Source organism: Parasteatoda tepidariorum, chromosome 4, assembly GCF_043381705.1.
Source record: "Parasteatoda tepidariorum isolate YZ-2023 chromosome 4, CAS_Ptep_4.0, whole genome shotgun sequence".
NCBI classification, from domain to species: domain Eukaryota; kingdom Metazoa; phylum Arthropoda; class Arachnida; order Araneae; family Theridiidae; genus Parasteatoda; species Parasteatoda tepidariorum.
In genome coordinates this window covers 39,063,391-39,080,220 of record NC_092207.1, presented here as the reverse complement: position 1 = coordinate 39,080,220, position 16,830 = coordinate 39,063,391, and the positions used below count along the sequence as shown (strand labels likewise).

Here is a 16,830-nt window from a genome sequence, read left to right as displayed (position 1 = left end):
CATCATTTTACTATTTTGATTAAAATAGCACACCGGTTAAAACAATTTAACTTTTTAATAGTTAAAAATAAATATTTTCTTTTTCTTTGAATATTTTTTATAAAATAAAATGTAATCTGTTTTCTGAAAAATTTTCACAATTTTAAAGTTATGTATCTTTTAATCAGTTAAGCTTGGTCTGTGTGGGTGTATAACATTACTTTGTGCATCGTTCGTTAGTTATGAAAAGCTAGAAAACTAAAAAAAACTGTTGATTATTATTTTGAGACTATATCATATTATTTTTTTCACAATTAAAAATATTTGTTTCTCTTATAGGTATAAATTTAAGAAAAATAGTAAAATTTTATTTTAAATTTTGTACCACATAACATGCATTAAGTTGAATATATATATATATATATCGGGTATGCTGGCCGAGCTACTTCAAAGTATACTAATACGAAATAACTAATACGTTAAACATAACAAATAAATTTAATAACTTTGGGGAAAAAAACATAAACTTATTGTAGACTTGAAATTTGTCACACAGACATTCTATGATAAGTAGATAAAGTCTTTTTGTTTGCCACATAGGCTTTTTCACTTTCGTTCTGACACAATGCTTCACTAAGAATGCCTGAGTCTCTCCCTCTAACATAGAGACAGTGCCATCTAGGAGTAGAAGTAGGCTCTCTAACTCCCTCACACACACACATATATATATACACTCCATAACAAAAANTATATATATATATTGGTTGATGTTCAAAGAACAAAGAATTTTTTTTAAAAATAACAACAGGCACTGAACTTTCGTTCTTCGGCTTTGAAGATGCCGGAAGTGTTGATAATTTATCGTTACCCAGTGGGCACCTGTGAACCAAAGTCACGGAGGCGAGCAATATTACCCACGCCACACGTCCACAAATACCAGTTCATAGTCAACGAACAAAGATGAAACATTCTTTTTTTTAAAATAAAAAACATAGCAGAACTATCAAAAATAGCCAAGTCAGAATTATTCTGATTAAGACTAATATAGAACTTTTGACTAAGCACATGAAGAAGTCATTTAATCATTATGTCTATATCATGCAATCAATAAGTTTTGAACATGTATGGTGCATGCTGACAGGTTATACATATCACGTAACTACTTATTGCTTCGCTAAATTTTAATAAAAGAATGCATTAGAAGTTTAATGTACTTGTAAAAGAGTATTTCCATGTGTAACTCTTTCTACAAAACAGGTTACATATAAAATTATATGTGTATAAAATATAATAAAAAAATAATTTGAAAGTAAAAATGAATAAATGTATTGTCAATCTAACATAGTGCATTTCTGTAGCAACTTGTATTAATTTATACAATAAAATTGTTTGTTTAAATAACTTATGAATTATGCTATTTTTTTATTTCAGAGAGTATCAGCGGAAGCTATAATTGCTGCTGCTTCTAAAAAAGACAAATGTACTGCAATTGTCTCCATGGGTACTGATATTTTGAAAAAATTATATCAGTCCAAAAATGACAATATCAAAGTTCGAGCTCTTGTAGTAAGTAAAAGAGTTATTTTTTATTACTATTTGTAACAATATATCTAACAATATTTTTCATAACAATAATTAATGACAATAAAATGTAAGTCAATAAATTAAGTATAAAAATCATTACACATCTTTTTATTATGCTTTATAATGTTCATATTGATTGCTTTTTTATTGCCTCATTTTTTTTTAAATAAAAAAAATATTTAAAATTAGTGTTTAAACATTTTTAGAATTTTTTTGATGAATTGTATTTATCGTAATTAAAATTATTTAATATGAATAACACTTTTTCCTTTTAGGCTAATAACGATAAATTGTTTTTTGTATTTGTGACTAATTAATATTTAATACATTCATAGGGTCTTTGCAAAGTTGGATCTGTTGGTGGTTTTGATGCTTCTATAAAAATGTTTAGTGAAGGTTCTGCATTAAAACTTGCCCATGCTTGTCGCAAGTAATATACTTGATTCGTTTTCTTTAAATTGTCCATTTTTATTAAATTTTATTGCTTTATTTGTAAGAAGTTTAAACATAATTGTTTTATGAATGGTGTTTTCTATACTAGAGTGACTCAATGCTCTTTACTGCCTATTTTTTCGGGTTACTGTTTCTGGTGTTTTTGCAAACAATTTGACTCACAGCATGATCATTGTGTTTTGAGACTATCTTGAGTATTATTTCATCTATACCTGTATTTGTTACCTGATTTATTATTTGTGTTTAAAAAAAGAAACGTCATTTGAAAAAAAGAAGCATTATAAGATATTTCTTACCTTATCAACAATATATCAATTTCAAAATTTAAACCTAAAAGATAATTTGTAAAATGAACTCAATCTCACTGCTTGAACAATATGCTAAAACTAGATGGTGCATGGCTTGCAACAAGAACAAAACAGTAATAAATAAGTAAAAAGAAGCCAAATCGAGACTGCCAAAAAAACGAGTTCTTTCTAAATCAAACAACCATGCCACCTTCTTTAACAATGCATCTTTAAATAACTAAAACAAATTTTCACTTCAAACTCACCAGAATGACTTAATGTCTTATGAAATACAGCAGATTTCAGTTCAGAAATTATATAATTTATTTCTTTTATTAAAGACAAAATTATCTGCTTGAGTATATTGCCTCGCAGAATAAACTGTAGTAAGCAGCTGCTTGCTTTCTAACCAGAGGTAGAGTAGGTCAAAGCCTTGAGATGAATGTTTGATTTTATATTGATACCTTAAATACCTTGATCTATATACCTTAAATTAAAATGCAATTTTATATTATTTAATACGAGTTATCATTACAATGCATAATTTTTTTTCTTCTTTCAAAAATCACTTTTTGAAACTGTTTGAGCAGCAGAGCCCAAACTGTTGTATGTCAGTTCTAAAGTGTGCATATTAAAGTTGGAATTACATGAAAAGACTATTTGCAATGGTAAAGAATTTGTTTTAAAAATTAGTACTGTTTAATTTGTTTGGGGGCTGTGGAAATTAATTAAAGTTAATTACCGAATATACATAGTTCATTATTAAAATAAGAGTAATTCCTTAATTTAAAATTAATTTCTTCTTGGACACTTACTGATAACAAAATGCTCCATAACTTATTTAGAACAATGGTTTTTTTTTTAACATCATTTCTTAATAAACATTATCTTTTTTCAAAACAGAAATGTGACTAGATCAATGTCAGTTGTAACAAACAGAGAATCTTAAGAAAGTTACTACCAAACATACGCATGTTTTTTTTTCTCCCTGGGATTCGAGTTAGTACTGTTACAAGAGTAGTCTATATTAATTGAAAATGTATCAAATGGTTCATAAGAGAAGGTTAATACACAATCTTTTAGACTGTTAGTGTTTTCTTCTTTTTTTTTTTAAATCTATTGTTAAAATTTTTTGTCTTTCTAAAACTACATAACTATTTTCTTTGCTTTTCTGGATTCTTCGAATTATATTTCCTGGATATTAGCTATAAGAAACTGATTAAAACTGGTTTTATTGCAGTGCTGGTATAATGCTTCCAAGAGTGTCTAATATCTATATAGCATATTAAAAAGCCATTAAAGTTAAAATTAGCAAGTGTCTGTTTAAATTTCATTAGGAAAATAATTGTAATTTATTTTCTATAATTTTATTCATTTAATTTTTTTTCTATATTTAAGTCATTAATAATTATTATAAGTCTTGTATTCTATCATAAAAGAAGTAAATAAAATTTTACACTTAATGTACACTTTGAGTGTATACATTGTACAATGTAAGTATTATAAAAGTAAAATTATTATTTAAAATAGTTAAGTATTACATTCTTAAAATAAAGTTATGTATATTTAATACAGACGCTTGCTCTTAATGTCAAAATAGTTTAAATTTCAACCATCAACATACTATAGCAACATTTTAAAGTTGAAATGTAGCTATATTTTTAACATGTTTTGATTATTTGAATATAGGCTTTTTCATCTATATTGTCATTTTAATACTTTTTTTTATTTGTCTGGAATTTCAAACCAGATTTCTTATCAATCCTAAAAAGGATAAAGATCTACGAAAATGGGCAGTAGAAGGGCTTTCATATTTAACTCTAGATGCTGATGTCAAAGAAGAGCTCATCGAAGACCACCAAGCTATACAAGCCCTGATAGAACTTGCAAAAGTTAGTAAACTGATTACTGACTTTTTGTGTGTCTTTCTTTTATTATGTTTGATGTTAATAGTTTCACTTTGTTTTAACAGACCGGAGACTTATCTGTAGTATATGGTTGTGTTACTACTTTGGTGAATCTTACCAATAGTTATGACTCTGAAGAAATGATACCAGAGCTTGTTGAGTTAGCTAAATTTGCCAAACAACATGTACCTGAGACTCATATTAAGGTAAAGTAATTTTATTTTGAACACAGAGTGATAATGCTTAATTTGTTAAATTGCAAAATTAATGTGGAGTAATTTACTGTTTTTTTAATAATAAAATGATTAATCTGTTTAAATAAATTTGTAAATGTATAGATGTTCTGCCTAAGTGTTTTTTGATGGACAGCCTACCCTACTTGCCCTTTGCCCCCAATAAAAACTCCCGTTTTGTTAAAGTAAGCCGCCATCCCTTAAAAACACTGCATTTTTATTCAGATTCCGTTTTGAAAAAATTTTGTTTAAAATAATAATTACACATTAGTAAAATTTTCTGTGTTTGTGGGTTTAAATCTGATTACTATTGCAAATATTTACCTTTTATGATTATTTTTAACTGGATAAATTTTTACAAGTATCTTTTTTTCTGAGGGGCTGAAAATATTACTAAATTTTTAATTGATTTTAAATTAGAAAACTATTTTTCCAAATAAATATCTTTTTTTTTTTTTTTTTTTTAAATCCATCTTTAAATGTTCATTTTCTCATAATTTTCAGTTTAAATTATTGAGTTCAAGTTGTTTATCAATTAATAATTTATTCCTAGTTTACTTTTTTTTTTAAAAAAATATGCACCATTTAACGTGCCTTTAATTATTTTTATACTACAAATTTTTCTCTTATTTTGATAATGAGAAAGAATTACCGTTTGAAATATACTCTTAAAATAGTATGAGAGGATAATTTAAAAATTGTTGAGCAGAAAATTCAGTTATTGCATATATTACACATTTTGATAAATATTTACAATGTTAAGTGAGTGTCCTTGCAAAACCCTTTTACAGAGAGGTACCTTTTCCCATCAAGTACCCTTTTTCAGAGAGAAAGCGCTCTTCTCTTTTTTATTCCTAATGAGAACTCTGGTTGCCATCAAACAATATCATGTCCATTTAAAGTTGTGATTATAAGCAAATAATTGTTTTTTTAATCTATTTTCAACTACTGTATGTAAACTAAGGAATTTTTTCTGTAGATCTTAACTTTATTAAACTTTTTGTAATTATAGAATTGCTTCTAATTGTAAAAACTAAACTAATATTAAATATTCCAGTTATAATATATTTTTTAACAAAACAACTATATAAAGCAAAAGATTCTGTACAATATCTAGAGGATTTCTTATAAAATAATATTTTTAATTTCTTTTAAAATAATTTATTTTTATTAATTTCTTTAAATTTTTATTACTTATAATTAAGGCCCGGATTTTGATGACATTTGCATTTTTGGACATTTTTTGTCCTTCAGAGCATTTTTTGAGATTTATAGGGCATTTTCTTTAAATTTTGGGGCGTATTTTGCATTTTAAAGCATTTTTTAAATTTTTTGTTAATTTTTTCTAATTTTTATTATTTTTTATAATTTTTTATTATTACACTGGCTTCCAAACAATGAAGAAAATCTCTAGGATATTAACAGGTGAAGCAACATCTTTTCAAATTGAAGAAGAATTGTCAGTAAGTGTGACCGTCCTTTTCAAGTACGCACCAATAACATCAGTAGACGTTGAAAGAAGCTTCTCCTGGTATAAAAATTTGCTTTCAGACAAGAGACGCTCATTTACATTTCAAAGTATTAAAAAAAAATTTATAATCCACTGTAATTCTGATATTTAGTAATATTAAGAGATGGAAGTTGTTATATTCATTTAAGTTTCTATACAAAATGAAAATGTTTTGGAGTCAATATATTTTCCTTTTTTTTGCTATTTTAGGATATTAAACATATTTTTCAAACTTTAATGAACGTAGAACAAGTATTGCATTGCTTTATATTTTTGAAACGACTCATAATAATTTTAAAGAGTAAAACATTGTTTTAGTTCAATATTTTTACTTCTATTTAAGTCATGTCATAAGGCATTTTTAGCTCAATTTTCGCATTTTAAGGGCATTTTTTGCAGTTTGTAAGGGCATTTTTTGCACTTTTTAAGGGCATTGATTGAGATTTTTTAGGTCATCAAAATCCGGGCTCTGCTTATAATTAAAAAGTAAAATTGCTGAAAAGAATGTTTTACCTCACCTTCACTATAATTTCAATAAGTTTCGTGAAGTTATGCTTTTCCCATTATTTTTCATAATTAAAAGAGTCGAAAAATTTATTCCCTCTCAATTTTCAGTTTCTATTAATATTGATCTTTGAAATCAATTAATATTCTTCATATTGATTGATTTCAAAGTTAATTTGAACACCTTATAACAACTCTTTATTTATTTAAAATTATCAATTTCACTTTGAAGTGAAATTGATAATTTTAAATAATTTTTTTTATTCTTTAATTATTCTTTATTTTTTTTTATTCTTTAATTACTTACTTTCAAGTAAAATATGAGATAATTAAGTAGATAAAACACATAAATAAATTAATATTCCTTTGTTTTAGGATGCTAAAGAGTTTGTTGACAAACGAGTAAAAACCTTGTGTGATTTGGGTATCACAACAGCTCTTGTTGCTTTATCAAAATCTGAAAGCAAAAATAGCAAAGAATTAATTTCGAGGTAAGGTGGAACCATTTCTTTTCCTTTTGAGTTCTTTAGTGCAGTCGAACTTAATGGTGCAACATTTATTTTATCTGTATTAGTGATGTTGTTTGACACTCGTTTCATCATTATTGAGATATTGTAACAATGATTCTGATTCAAAAATTTAGATTTCAGAAAAACAAACCAAAAAATTATTTTTTTATGAAATGGTATGGTTATTTATGATGGAAAAGTAAAATGCTAGTAAGTAGGAGGTTTTTTTATCGTACTTACTCATTAAATAATTTTACTTCATCTTTAAGTTCAAGGTACAGATATAAGAAAATTGGTAACTTAAGAGAAATCTGTTTGAAAAAGATCCCCCGATTTTCTGAGTATTTTGATTTTCTAACATAAATTCTGTTTTATAATTTAACCCTTTGACGGTTATGAACAAGTTCGGCTCGCAATGGAATCGTGCTTCATAATATGAGCAAACGAGTTCCGCTCTGGAGCAAGATTTTGACCGTAATTGTTAGTAACGAGCATTACTCACTTGTGAAATTTCCCCCCAATCCGCGCTGACAAGCTGAGCTCGTTCGCCATTATTATTCTTCATTGATTATGTTAAAAACGAATCCTACTCGCAAAACGTAGTTAGTTTTACTGCCTAGAGATGTCAGTACGGGTTCCCTGAATTTTTTTTCATAATGATGGGGAATTAATTTTTTTACCTTGTTCTTTTTATGCGTATTTTGGCGCGTTTTTTAGGGTGTTTGTAAAGTAAAATGACTGAAAAGTGAAAGTTAGATGATTATGATTGTGATGCAGAAAGCTTATCAAGTTTTGAGTCTGATGTTTTAGGTAATTACTGTATTTAAATGCTTCACAAAGTTTTACATTAGTTGTATTTATTTAGTCTTTCAATTTAATATTTGTCTTATATTTATAATTAACAATTATTTATATAATTGATTTTAATAATTTATAATTTACTATTAATAATTATTATTTATTAATTATTTTAAAGCACGTAGAAACTGTTATTTATGTACTACAAATACTTTAAGAAATTTTTAAAATTCGTGAGGCGAGCTATCTACGGCATCGCCAGAGAAGGGTGACATTTCGGAAGAACGGCGGCGGAAAACATCTGCCACTTTCGACTACTGTTTGCTCGTAATACTGCGCGAATTAATGAAATGACAACTGCCCATTTCCCTAACCTGTCAAAGGGTGTCATATAATCAAAATTTTACTGTACTTTAACTATTTGCCAGAGCCGTACATTCAGAAATTATAACATTAAATATTAATTTTTGCAGAGTTTTCAATGCAATATGTGAGCAGCAAGATTTAAGAGGTTCTGTAGTGCAACAAGGTGGTGCTAAAGTGAGAATTTTCATTTATTAATTTTTTTAAATTTTAAAATTAATGCAGTTTTGTTGTATTAAAATGTTTCTGTATAATTTTAATTTTTCATGTATTGTTTTTATTAAATGCTTCAGATTGAATGTATGACTCGAAGCTGAGAAAATATTGAAAAATAAAATATATGCTCACAATATTTGCTTGTGCAATATTTTTTCTAATATCAGTGAGTTTTTATAGTAATCTACCAAACTTGTAAATGAATGTTTTGTTTTTCTATTTTTCAGGCGCTGGTAAACTTGGCATTAGATGGAACCGATAAAGGAAAGTTGACTGCTGCTCAAGCACTATCCAGAATAGCCATTACTATCAATCCTGAAGTAGCTTTTCCTGGGCAAAGAGTAAGTAGCCTCAATATTTCTAACAAATATTTTGATGCAATTTTATGTTTCTCTCATGAATTTATACTCTTTTAGCAACCAAAAAGCTGCATATTGTGTGCATTCCTGTAATTTGTAATTTTAATTATTTTCTCCAATTCTATTAGTTGTCAATGATGTTGAAATTATAACTAAAAATAATTCTAAAATTAACAATCAGAACTTTTATAATTTCTATGCGATATTTGTGGAATAAATATTATCTTAAAAGTGTCTTAATGTGTGTTATTTTAATAAAAATAATAATTATCATTATTTTAGATTAACAAATGGCAATATAAGAAACTGATTTTAAAAATAATTTCATTTACTAATTTATTGGAACAAAAAAAAATAGTATTCTTAACTTACCTCAGATTTGATTACTGAGATTTATCATTACTCCTTTATTCCTCTTTTGCGTGCTTTCTTAAATTCTGTCTTCTTTTCCATTGATTTTTTATTATTAAATATGTTTGATTGTTTTAAATAAAAATTGAAAAGCACAACTATATAATTTAAATAAAATCTCGTTTTATGTTGAAACTTCATCTTGTATCATATTAATTTTTTTTCTCATTTATGTTTTAATTTAATTATGAACTAAAATTTGTTTTACATCCAACAGTGTGCTGAAGTAGTACGTCCAATAATGGCACTTCTTCATCCTGATTGTAAAGGACTTCAGAATTTTGAAGCTTTAATGGCTCTAACAAATTTGGCACAAGTTAGCAAAAGTGTAAGGTAATTATGACTTCCTACATCTTTTTAAAAAAATTTTTATTTTATTTCCCATTCCAGTTTTAAATCTTGTTTGCTAGCACATCCAGTTTCATGAATGATACACAAACACATTAACAATAAATTATTTGTGAATATTGTTTTGAAATTATGTTGTAGCTAATAAATTAAGTTCAATATTTCTAATTTGAAATTATGTTCAATACTTCTAAAGTGCTATTATTATTTTATAAAAATAAGTATCTCTAAGTATTATATAATCACAATTAATATTACACTATTGGACATATTTATTGCGAAAGTAAAATCTGACTAATTAATGCAAATTTATGCATGCCTATATTCTTCAATAATTGAGCAATGATTTTCAAAGCTATTAATAACTAAACAATTTATTTAATCTCTTAAATTTTACTTTAACCCCAACTTCCTCTTATATGCTTTTTTTATTTAAGCCTTATTGTTTATTGGACTGTCACAATGTGGTAATCACTGTTGTATTGTTTTAACCAAATATGTTCCTGATGCTGTATTAGATGATATTTTAGTTCCTTAAATATCCATTGAATAAGTACTTTGTACTTTTTTTATTACTGGATACAGCGTTACAATATAGCCCTCAGTGTAGTATTGTCTGCACTGCACTAGGTTCGTCCGTGATACTGTAATAGTCAATATTTTAGTTACTTAAATATTTTTTTAAATTTTTTATGAAATGTTGTAAAACTAAGGATTTTTATATAGTTTTGAAATTAATTCACTATCAAGAGGTGTAGTAAATATATTAAAACATATTTTGTAAATGTTCATATTTTGCAGGGTTTTTTTTTGTAGTTCCCCTTAATACAATTGGCATCAATAGCTATGAACCAAATCTGTATATTTTGAAACAATAAAAACTTAGTGTTTTTTTAATGTCAATAACAATTAGTAAATAAAATAATATGAAGCAATTTATTGTATTCTATTAATTATTCTATTAATTAATCATAGTATAAGTTAATTTTTTTATAAATTAACCATTGATTCTGTTTTAGCACGTTAATTTAATTTTTTAGTTTTATTAGTTATTAGTCAAAAAAGCTGCAATCAATGGTTGTTTTTTATGTTTTCTTTTGACTCATTAAAAGCAATATACACTAATTGACCTCAGTAACAACAAATAAAAACGGAATTGTAGCCATTTGCATATATATATATATTTTTTTCAATTTGCAATTGTAGTCATCTATATAATTCAAACTTAATCTTGTTGTTGATTTTAGGCAGCGCATTCTTAAAGATTCGGGTATCACAAAAATTGAAGAATACATGTATCAAGATCATGAAATGCTGAGAAGAGCTGGTGTGCAGTGTGTATCTAATCTTGTATTATGTGAAGATGTATGTATGACTTTCAGTTTAAACCTTCACAAGAATTAGTTTATATATTGTTCTTATAAATTGGAAAGTTGTTAAAATAGTCTTAAAAATACCATCAGGAATAAGTTACATCTAGTAACATTTATTTACAAGTTTTATTTTCTTCTTTGGAATTGTCCTTTGAAAGACATTATGATTTGAATGAGTTCCTAAATCTATATTGATTAAATTATTTCTTTTATCATTACTGTAACAAAATTCAATAATTTAAACTTGGGTGGAATTTACTTTTTATGTTCATTGTTCAGACAAGTAGCATTATCTGAAGGATTTAATATTTTTATTTTTTGCATGAAAACAAAACTTAATTAACATTTTTACATAATAAAATTTTTATGTTAATAAATTCAGATGTCATAAGTTTTTATTTTTTAATTTTAGCAAATGCAGTTAGAATACTTGTGGGGTTAAGTTTTGTTGTTTCCTTATTTATATCTTTCGTCTGATTTTTTAAAGGATTGATCCCAAACAAGGATTAACATAGCTGCCAACACTCCCAAGAAAATCTGATTTTCTGAGAAATTATCTTGACTCCCAAAATAAATTTAAATCTCCGAAATGTTACCAAAATATCAAAAAGCCTTACATTTTTGCAGTTGAAATTTTTCTTAAAACATTTACACACATGATTGTTATTCTCATGCAAAGTGAGAGAAAAGCAAAAAAAAAAAAAAAAAAAAAAAAAAAAAAAAACTAGCATGGTGCATCTACTATTAGAATATCATGTTCCAGAAAGACTAGAATAACAAATATGATGAGACTAATTTATAGTGAACAGTATACTTTTCTTGTATAGTAATTCAAAATCAGCCCTTTTCAGTTGCTATGAATCTAAAATATATCCTATTGCAGTGGCGTATGAAATAAATTCTCAAATTGAAAATAGATTGTTATAAGCTTCAATTTCATTTAGTTTTGTTTATTTAAGCCTTAGTCTTATGAATAAATTTTTGGAGTAACAGATTTAGAATAGTTTATAAAGATAAGTAAAAATTTAAGGTACTTAAAGCTTGAAAAAAAAAATTTGCATGTGTATTTTTCAATGTTTGCAGCTATGTATTGATTTACGCATTCAAGCTGTTATGAATTGCTCTATTAATAAAATTATTCTGGAAACTGCTAAAAACTTTCTGTTTTGAAAAAAGTAACTCTTAAATTAAGTATAGTATATTTATTATTCTTTGTCAATGATATACGCCTTTGTTTTATTTAAGTGGAACAAATGATTTTTCTTTTACTTTGTCGTTTGCCCTTTTTAAAAGTAGTCTGTATTATATACTTTACGAAAAATTTTACTATTTTTTTCTTTAAGTATTGTCCTTATTATTTCTGTCCACTATTAAGCCTAGTGTTATAATGTAGCCATTTTTTTAGATCATCCATTTATATGAAGCAGAAAATGATAGGGTAAAGTTTATGTTATTAGTATCTGATGATGAAGATTTAGAAACATCTAAAGCAGCATCAGGTGCTATAGCAATGCTGACAAGTGTTAGTAAGAAAGTCTGCAAAAAAGTACTAGAAGTAAGTATATTTTTGAGTAAGTATTTTATACAATTCGTTCGAATATCTGCAAAGATTTTTATGGCATACTTTTATTAAAAGCAATTTGAGTTATTTATAAAAAGCAATTTGAGACTCATGTATTTTTTGTTTTAAGATATAATTTTTTGAAAAAATTTTTACTGTAGTAATAACTTTTAATCTATAAAACATATTATCTGAATCAAAGTCTATTTTCATGTGCTAAATTATTGCATTAAGGTATTAGTTTTTGAAAGAAGGAAAAAATATTTTTTTTTTTTGACTAGTGAAAATGCACTATTGTAATGGTGTTTATATATATGTATGTATATATATATATATATACAGTAGAGAACCGATTATCCGGAACGATCGGGACCATCGCGATTCCGTATAACTGATTTTTCCGATTTTCTGAATCGCTACAAAATGCCGTTTTTTTAATGTTTATAAAACGAAACTAAAAAATCATTTTGAAATAGTTTTAGAAATAATAAAAAATTTTAAATAATAATACACTTAAGTTTGAATAAGGAAAGAAATTATGAAATAAAAATTATATACAGGCTTATATATGTTATTATTAACATTAATAACATATATAAGCTATTTGTGCTTATGTGAGATTCGTCTACAAACTGCTTTTGATTCGTCCTCTAAATCAGTTCTTTCGTCAACTCGATACGCCGTACGCTCTAAATAACAAAATGGGCTCAAAATCTTGCAAGAAAAAAAAATTCTTTTAATGGAAGAAAATTAATTTCCGGTTCCGAATTTCATTCCGGTTATCTGGTTTTCTGATTTCCGGATAAGAGGTTCTGCACTGTATATATATATATAATATTATATATCTTTTTTAATATTGTGATAATATTAAACAGATTTAAATTTAAAAGCCTTGCAAATAAGTTTTATCCAAATTACATGCACATCCTTACCATTATTGATATATTTTTTCATTAGTAATCAAAATGCAGTACATTAACAGTTCTATACTTTTGAAACAATCTCTACCCCTAATTTTAATCAGTTAATCTACCCCTAATTTTAATCAGTTAATCTACCCCTAATTTTAATCAGGCATTTAGTTTTTTCTGTGAAATTTAAATAATTTATCATTGATATTAATAAACTAAATTATAACAATTAAATCAGAATAGTTAAGGCACAATACATACAAAAAATTAGTAAACTGAGTTAAAATTTGTTTCTAGTTCCAAAAGTTAAGGAACTCTGCCTTACCTGCATAAGAAAATACAATCTTTTTCATCATTTAAAAATTTATTTATTTCTAATTTTTCATACAATATACTTAGTTTAAGTAAATTTTGAGTTATTTTTATTTTTTTTAGTAAAGCTTTACTAACGTAACCATTGTTAAACAATTACTTTTATTTTTAAATTTTGATGTGCTATCAAATTTTTTTCCATTTGGGAAATAATATTTTTTGTTTATAACTCCATTATGAATTTTCATTTACTTTGGTATTGTTATATAGGTATCAATTTGTAATGGATGAAATTAAAATCAAATTTCCTTTTAGAAAATAAAATTTTTCATGTGTTTGATAATAGGTAAAAGATTGGTTAGAAATATTGTGCAAACTTACTGCTAGTGCTGATAAAGACATCTGTCACCGAGGTGTTGCCATTGTTCACAACCTTATTCACTCAAATCGTGCTTGTGCAGAGAAAATCATAGAAACTAATCTTCTTGAAATTTTGATGGCTCTAACAAGGCCAGAAGTAGATGATGTTCCTCAAAAAGTGAAGGACTTGGTTCAAGATGCACTTAAAAAAGCCGAAGAATGGAAATTGATTAAAACAAATGATGAAGAACCACAAGAAGATTCTGACTGATAGTAAGCTGCATTAAATTAAAATATTGCAGAGAATGTTTATTTATTTATTTTTGATAAATGCTTTCTATGTAACGCTTTTTGTTATGAGTTATTCATTCCAGTTTTGCAATACAATTTTCTATTTATTGTGTTCACTCCTTTTTTGCTGTTGCAAAAAAGCTTCCATAAAATTACATCAATCAACTTTTACTTTCATACTTTTGGTTAATGTTTTATTTTTTCTCAAAAAAATTCCAATGCTTAATTTATAATAACTGTCATTAATATTTAAATAAAATAATAGGCGATAAAAAATTTTTAGAAAATATTTAAGTTGAAATAATTTTTTCAGATAACCATTTTTTTAAAACAAATTTTGGTATATAATTTTTTCAGCTTTGTGACAATCACATACTAAATTCTGCAAATTAAAAATAAATTTTTAAATATGCTGCATTTAAATTTAGTGACATATAAATTTAAGCTTCTATTTAATTGTAAATAGTCAATATGCATTAATTTTTACCTATAATATATTTTTTTAATCTCAAAAATGAAGGAGGAAACTGTGACTATTGCCCTGTGTGCTAAAATTAGACAGCCCAATATTTAAAAGTTTCCATTCTAAAGAGTTATAAAACTTCCAAGGACTCCCAAAAATTATTATACACTGCTCAAAACAATTAAAGGATATTGTAAGTCTTGTATAAAATAACGGTAAAAGCAAATTTTTTGTGTCCATAAAATGGAAGAAGAGAGTTACAAATGCAATTTGTTCTTATTTTCAAATTTTGCAGTATGAAAATGTTGAGTTTGACGTTGAAGACAACGCTTTAGTGGCAGCGAATTTGATTTCGCTTTCAACTTAATGTAGTATAAAGCAGAAAATAATGATCGACATTCAGTAAGCTTGTTGTTTTGATGAGTGTAATTACTCAAGAGTTTCATTTCCAGGATCTGGAATCATTTTTTGGAGATTGGAAATGCATGTGGAAGATCAGGGCTAGGACGTAGGTCTGCAACAATGCCCAATGAAGACCGTTATTTAATGCTAACGACTCGGAGACACCGAAATATAAATTTCAACACAAACTGTCCAAAGCTGCCTACACGCTGTATGCTCGCCGCCTGTAGGGAGTGGGCAACAGAACATGTGAAATTGAGGAGAAATGATTGGCGCAATATTCTTTTCTCTGACAAGTCCCGGTTTTCTGTTCATCCTGATAATATTCGTTTTTTCATCTGGAGGGAACATGGCAATAGAAACAATCCTCCATTCGTGCACAAAAGTGAATGATTTGGCATTGGGGGAGTGATGATCTATGGTGGCATCTTCATTGATGGAAGCACTGATCTCCATATTATTTGAAATGGAGCTTATGCTGAATTTTCCGGTCACCCATATAAGGACGATATCCTGTCATCCTTTAAGCTGCAGCAATTGGAGATGACTTCATGCTAATGGACAATTGCTGGCCACATAGTGCTAACTTGGTGAATGATTATCTTTTGGAGGAAGGAATCATACGAATGGATTGGCCAGCGTGTTTACCATACACGAGCCAAATCGAGCATGTTAGGGACATTATAGGTTAGGCAGACTAATTGCTGGACGGGTATCACCCCCACTAACTCTCCAATAACTGGAAAGTGCTCTTCTGGAGAAGTGGGACAGAATATCCCAGCCCCTCATTGATTCGATGCCTCAAAGGTGTCTAACGTTGTTGGCTGTCGGGGAAACCATACCCCCTATTGGAAACGATTTTCTTTTAAGGAAACACCTTTTTTTATTGGTTTTTCTTGTATACACAAATTGTGTTCGATTCCTTTTGCACCTCCAAATGCTGAATAAAGTGCATTTTTTCATGCCCAACAAATGTAATTTTTATCTCATATAGCCTACTACTTATGTAGATAATGTATCAATCATTCAAATAAATCTCCAGGTGCAAGATCGACCCGCAACCTGAATATCCTTCAATTGTTTTGAGAAGTGTATATTAATTTCACTATTGATTATATTGCATTTTTATTGGGTTCACTCAAAAACCAATGTGGTTATTTTTTGAAGTTGTAAATTATAATTGGATAAATAATACAAGGTGCTGGTCTTTATTTCCAGGACTAATCAATAAAATATTATGTGAATTACATGCTTATTTTATATGTTTCAAAGTAACTTCCACTGGTTATTTAAGTTTTAGAAACAACACTAATCCTCTAACAGTGGTTTCCCTATTTTTTTCAGCTGTTAAACCCTAAACTATCAACCTTCTTTCGGCAGAACCCCCGAGATTTTATTCATAATTGCGAATGAAATTTATTCATTAATTAATGAAAGACTATTAATTAATTTAAAAATATGTAATAATCTAAATTTTATTAATTATTTTGAAAATATTTAATGAATGAATCCTATTTTTTTTAAATCTATATTTTAAAAAAATTTCTAACTATCAGAACCCTAGGTTCTATAACAGCCGCTGCTATAACAGATTGTTTAACATTCTTAATATCTTTGACACCCTTAAAAACAATGTTCCTTTATCGAATTTTTAAGCTTTACAAACCAACAAAGAATTGTTGAGCCACCTCATATA

At 27.0% G+C, this 16,830-nt stretch overlaps 1 protein-coding gene across 1 annotated transcript in view; it reads left to right on the top strand.

Annotated features, from left to right (window-relative positions):
- Positions 1-16,830, top strand: part of LOC107456530 (unc-45 myosin chaperone) — a gene marked incomplete in the record, with an annotated part of 37,018 nt that overhangs the window by 13,969 nt on the left and 6,219 nt on the right. Inside the window, 11 exon segments of the mRNA XM_071179694.1 lie at positions 1,427-1,545; positions 1,899-1,993; positions 4,054-4,195; positions 4,276-4,416; positions 6,833-6,948; positions 8,238-8,304; positions 8,571-8,684; positions 9,331-9,446; positions 10,709-10,826; positions 12,240-12,389; positions 13,965-14,251. Of these exon segments, the coding sequence (XP_071035795.1) occupies positions 1,427-1,545; positions 1,899-1,993; positions 4,054-4,195; positions 4,276-4,416; positions 6,833-6,948; positions 8,238-8,304; positions 8,571-8,684; positions 9,331-9,446; positions 10,709-10,826; positions 12,240-12,389; positions 13,965-14,249 (1,463 nt within the window).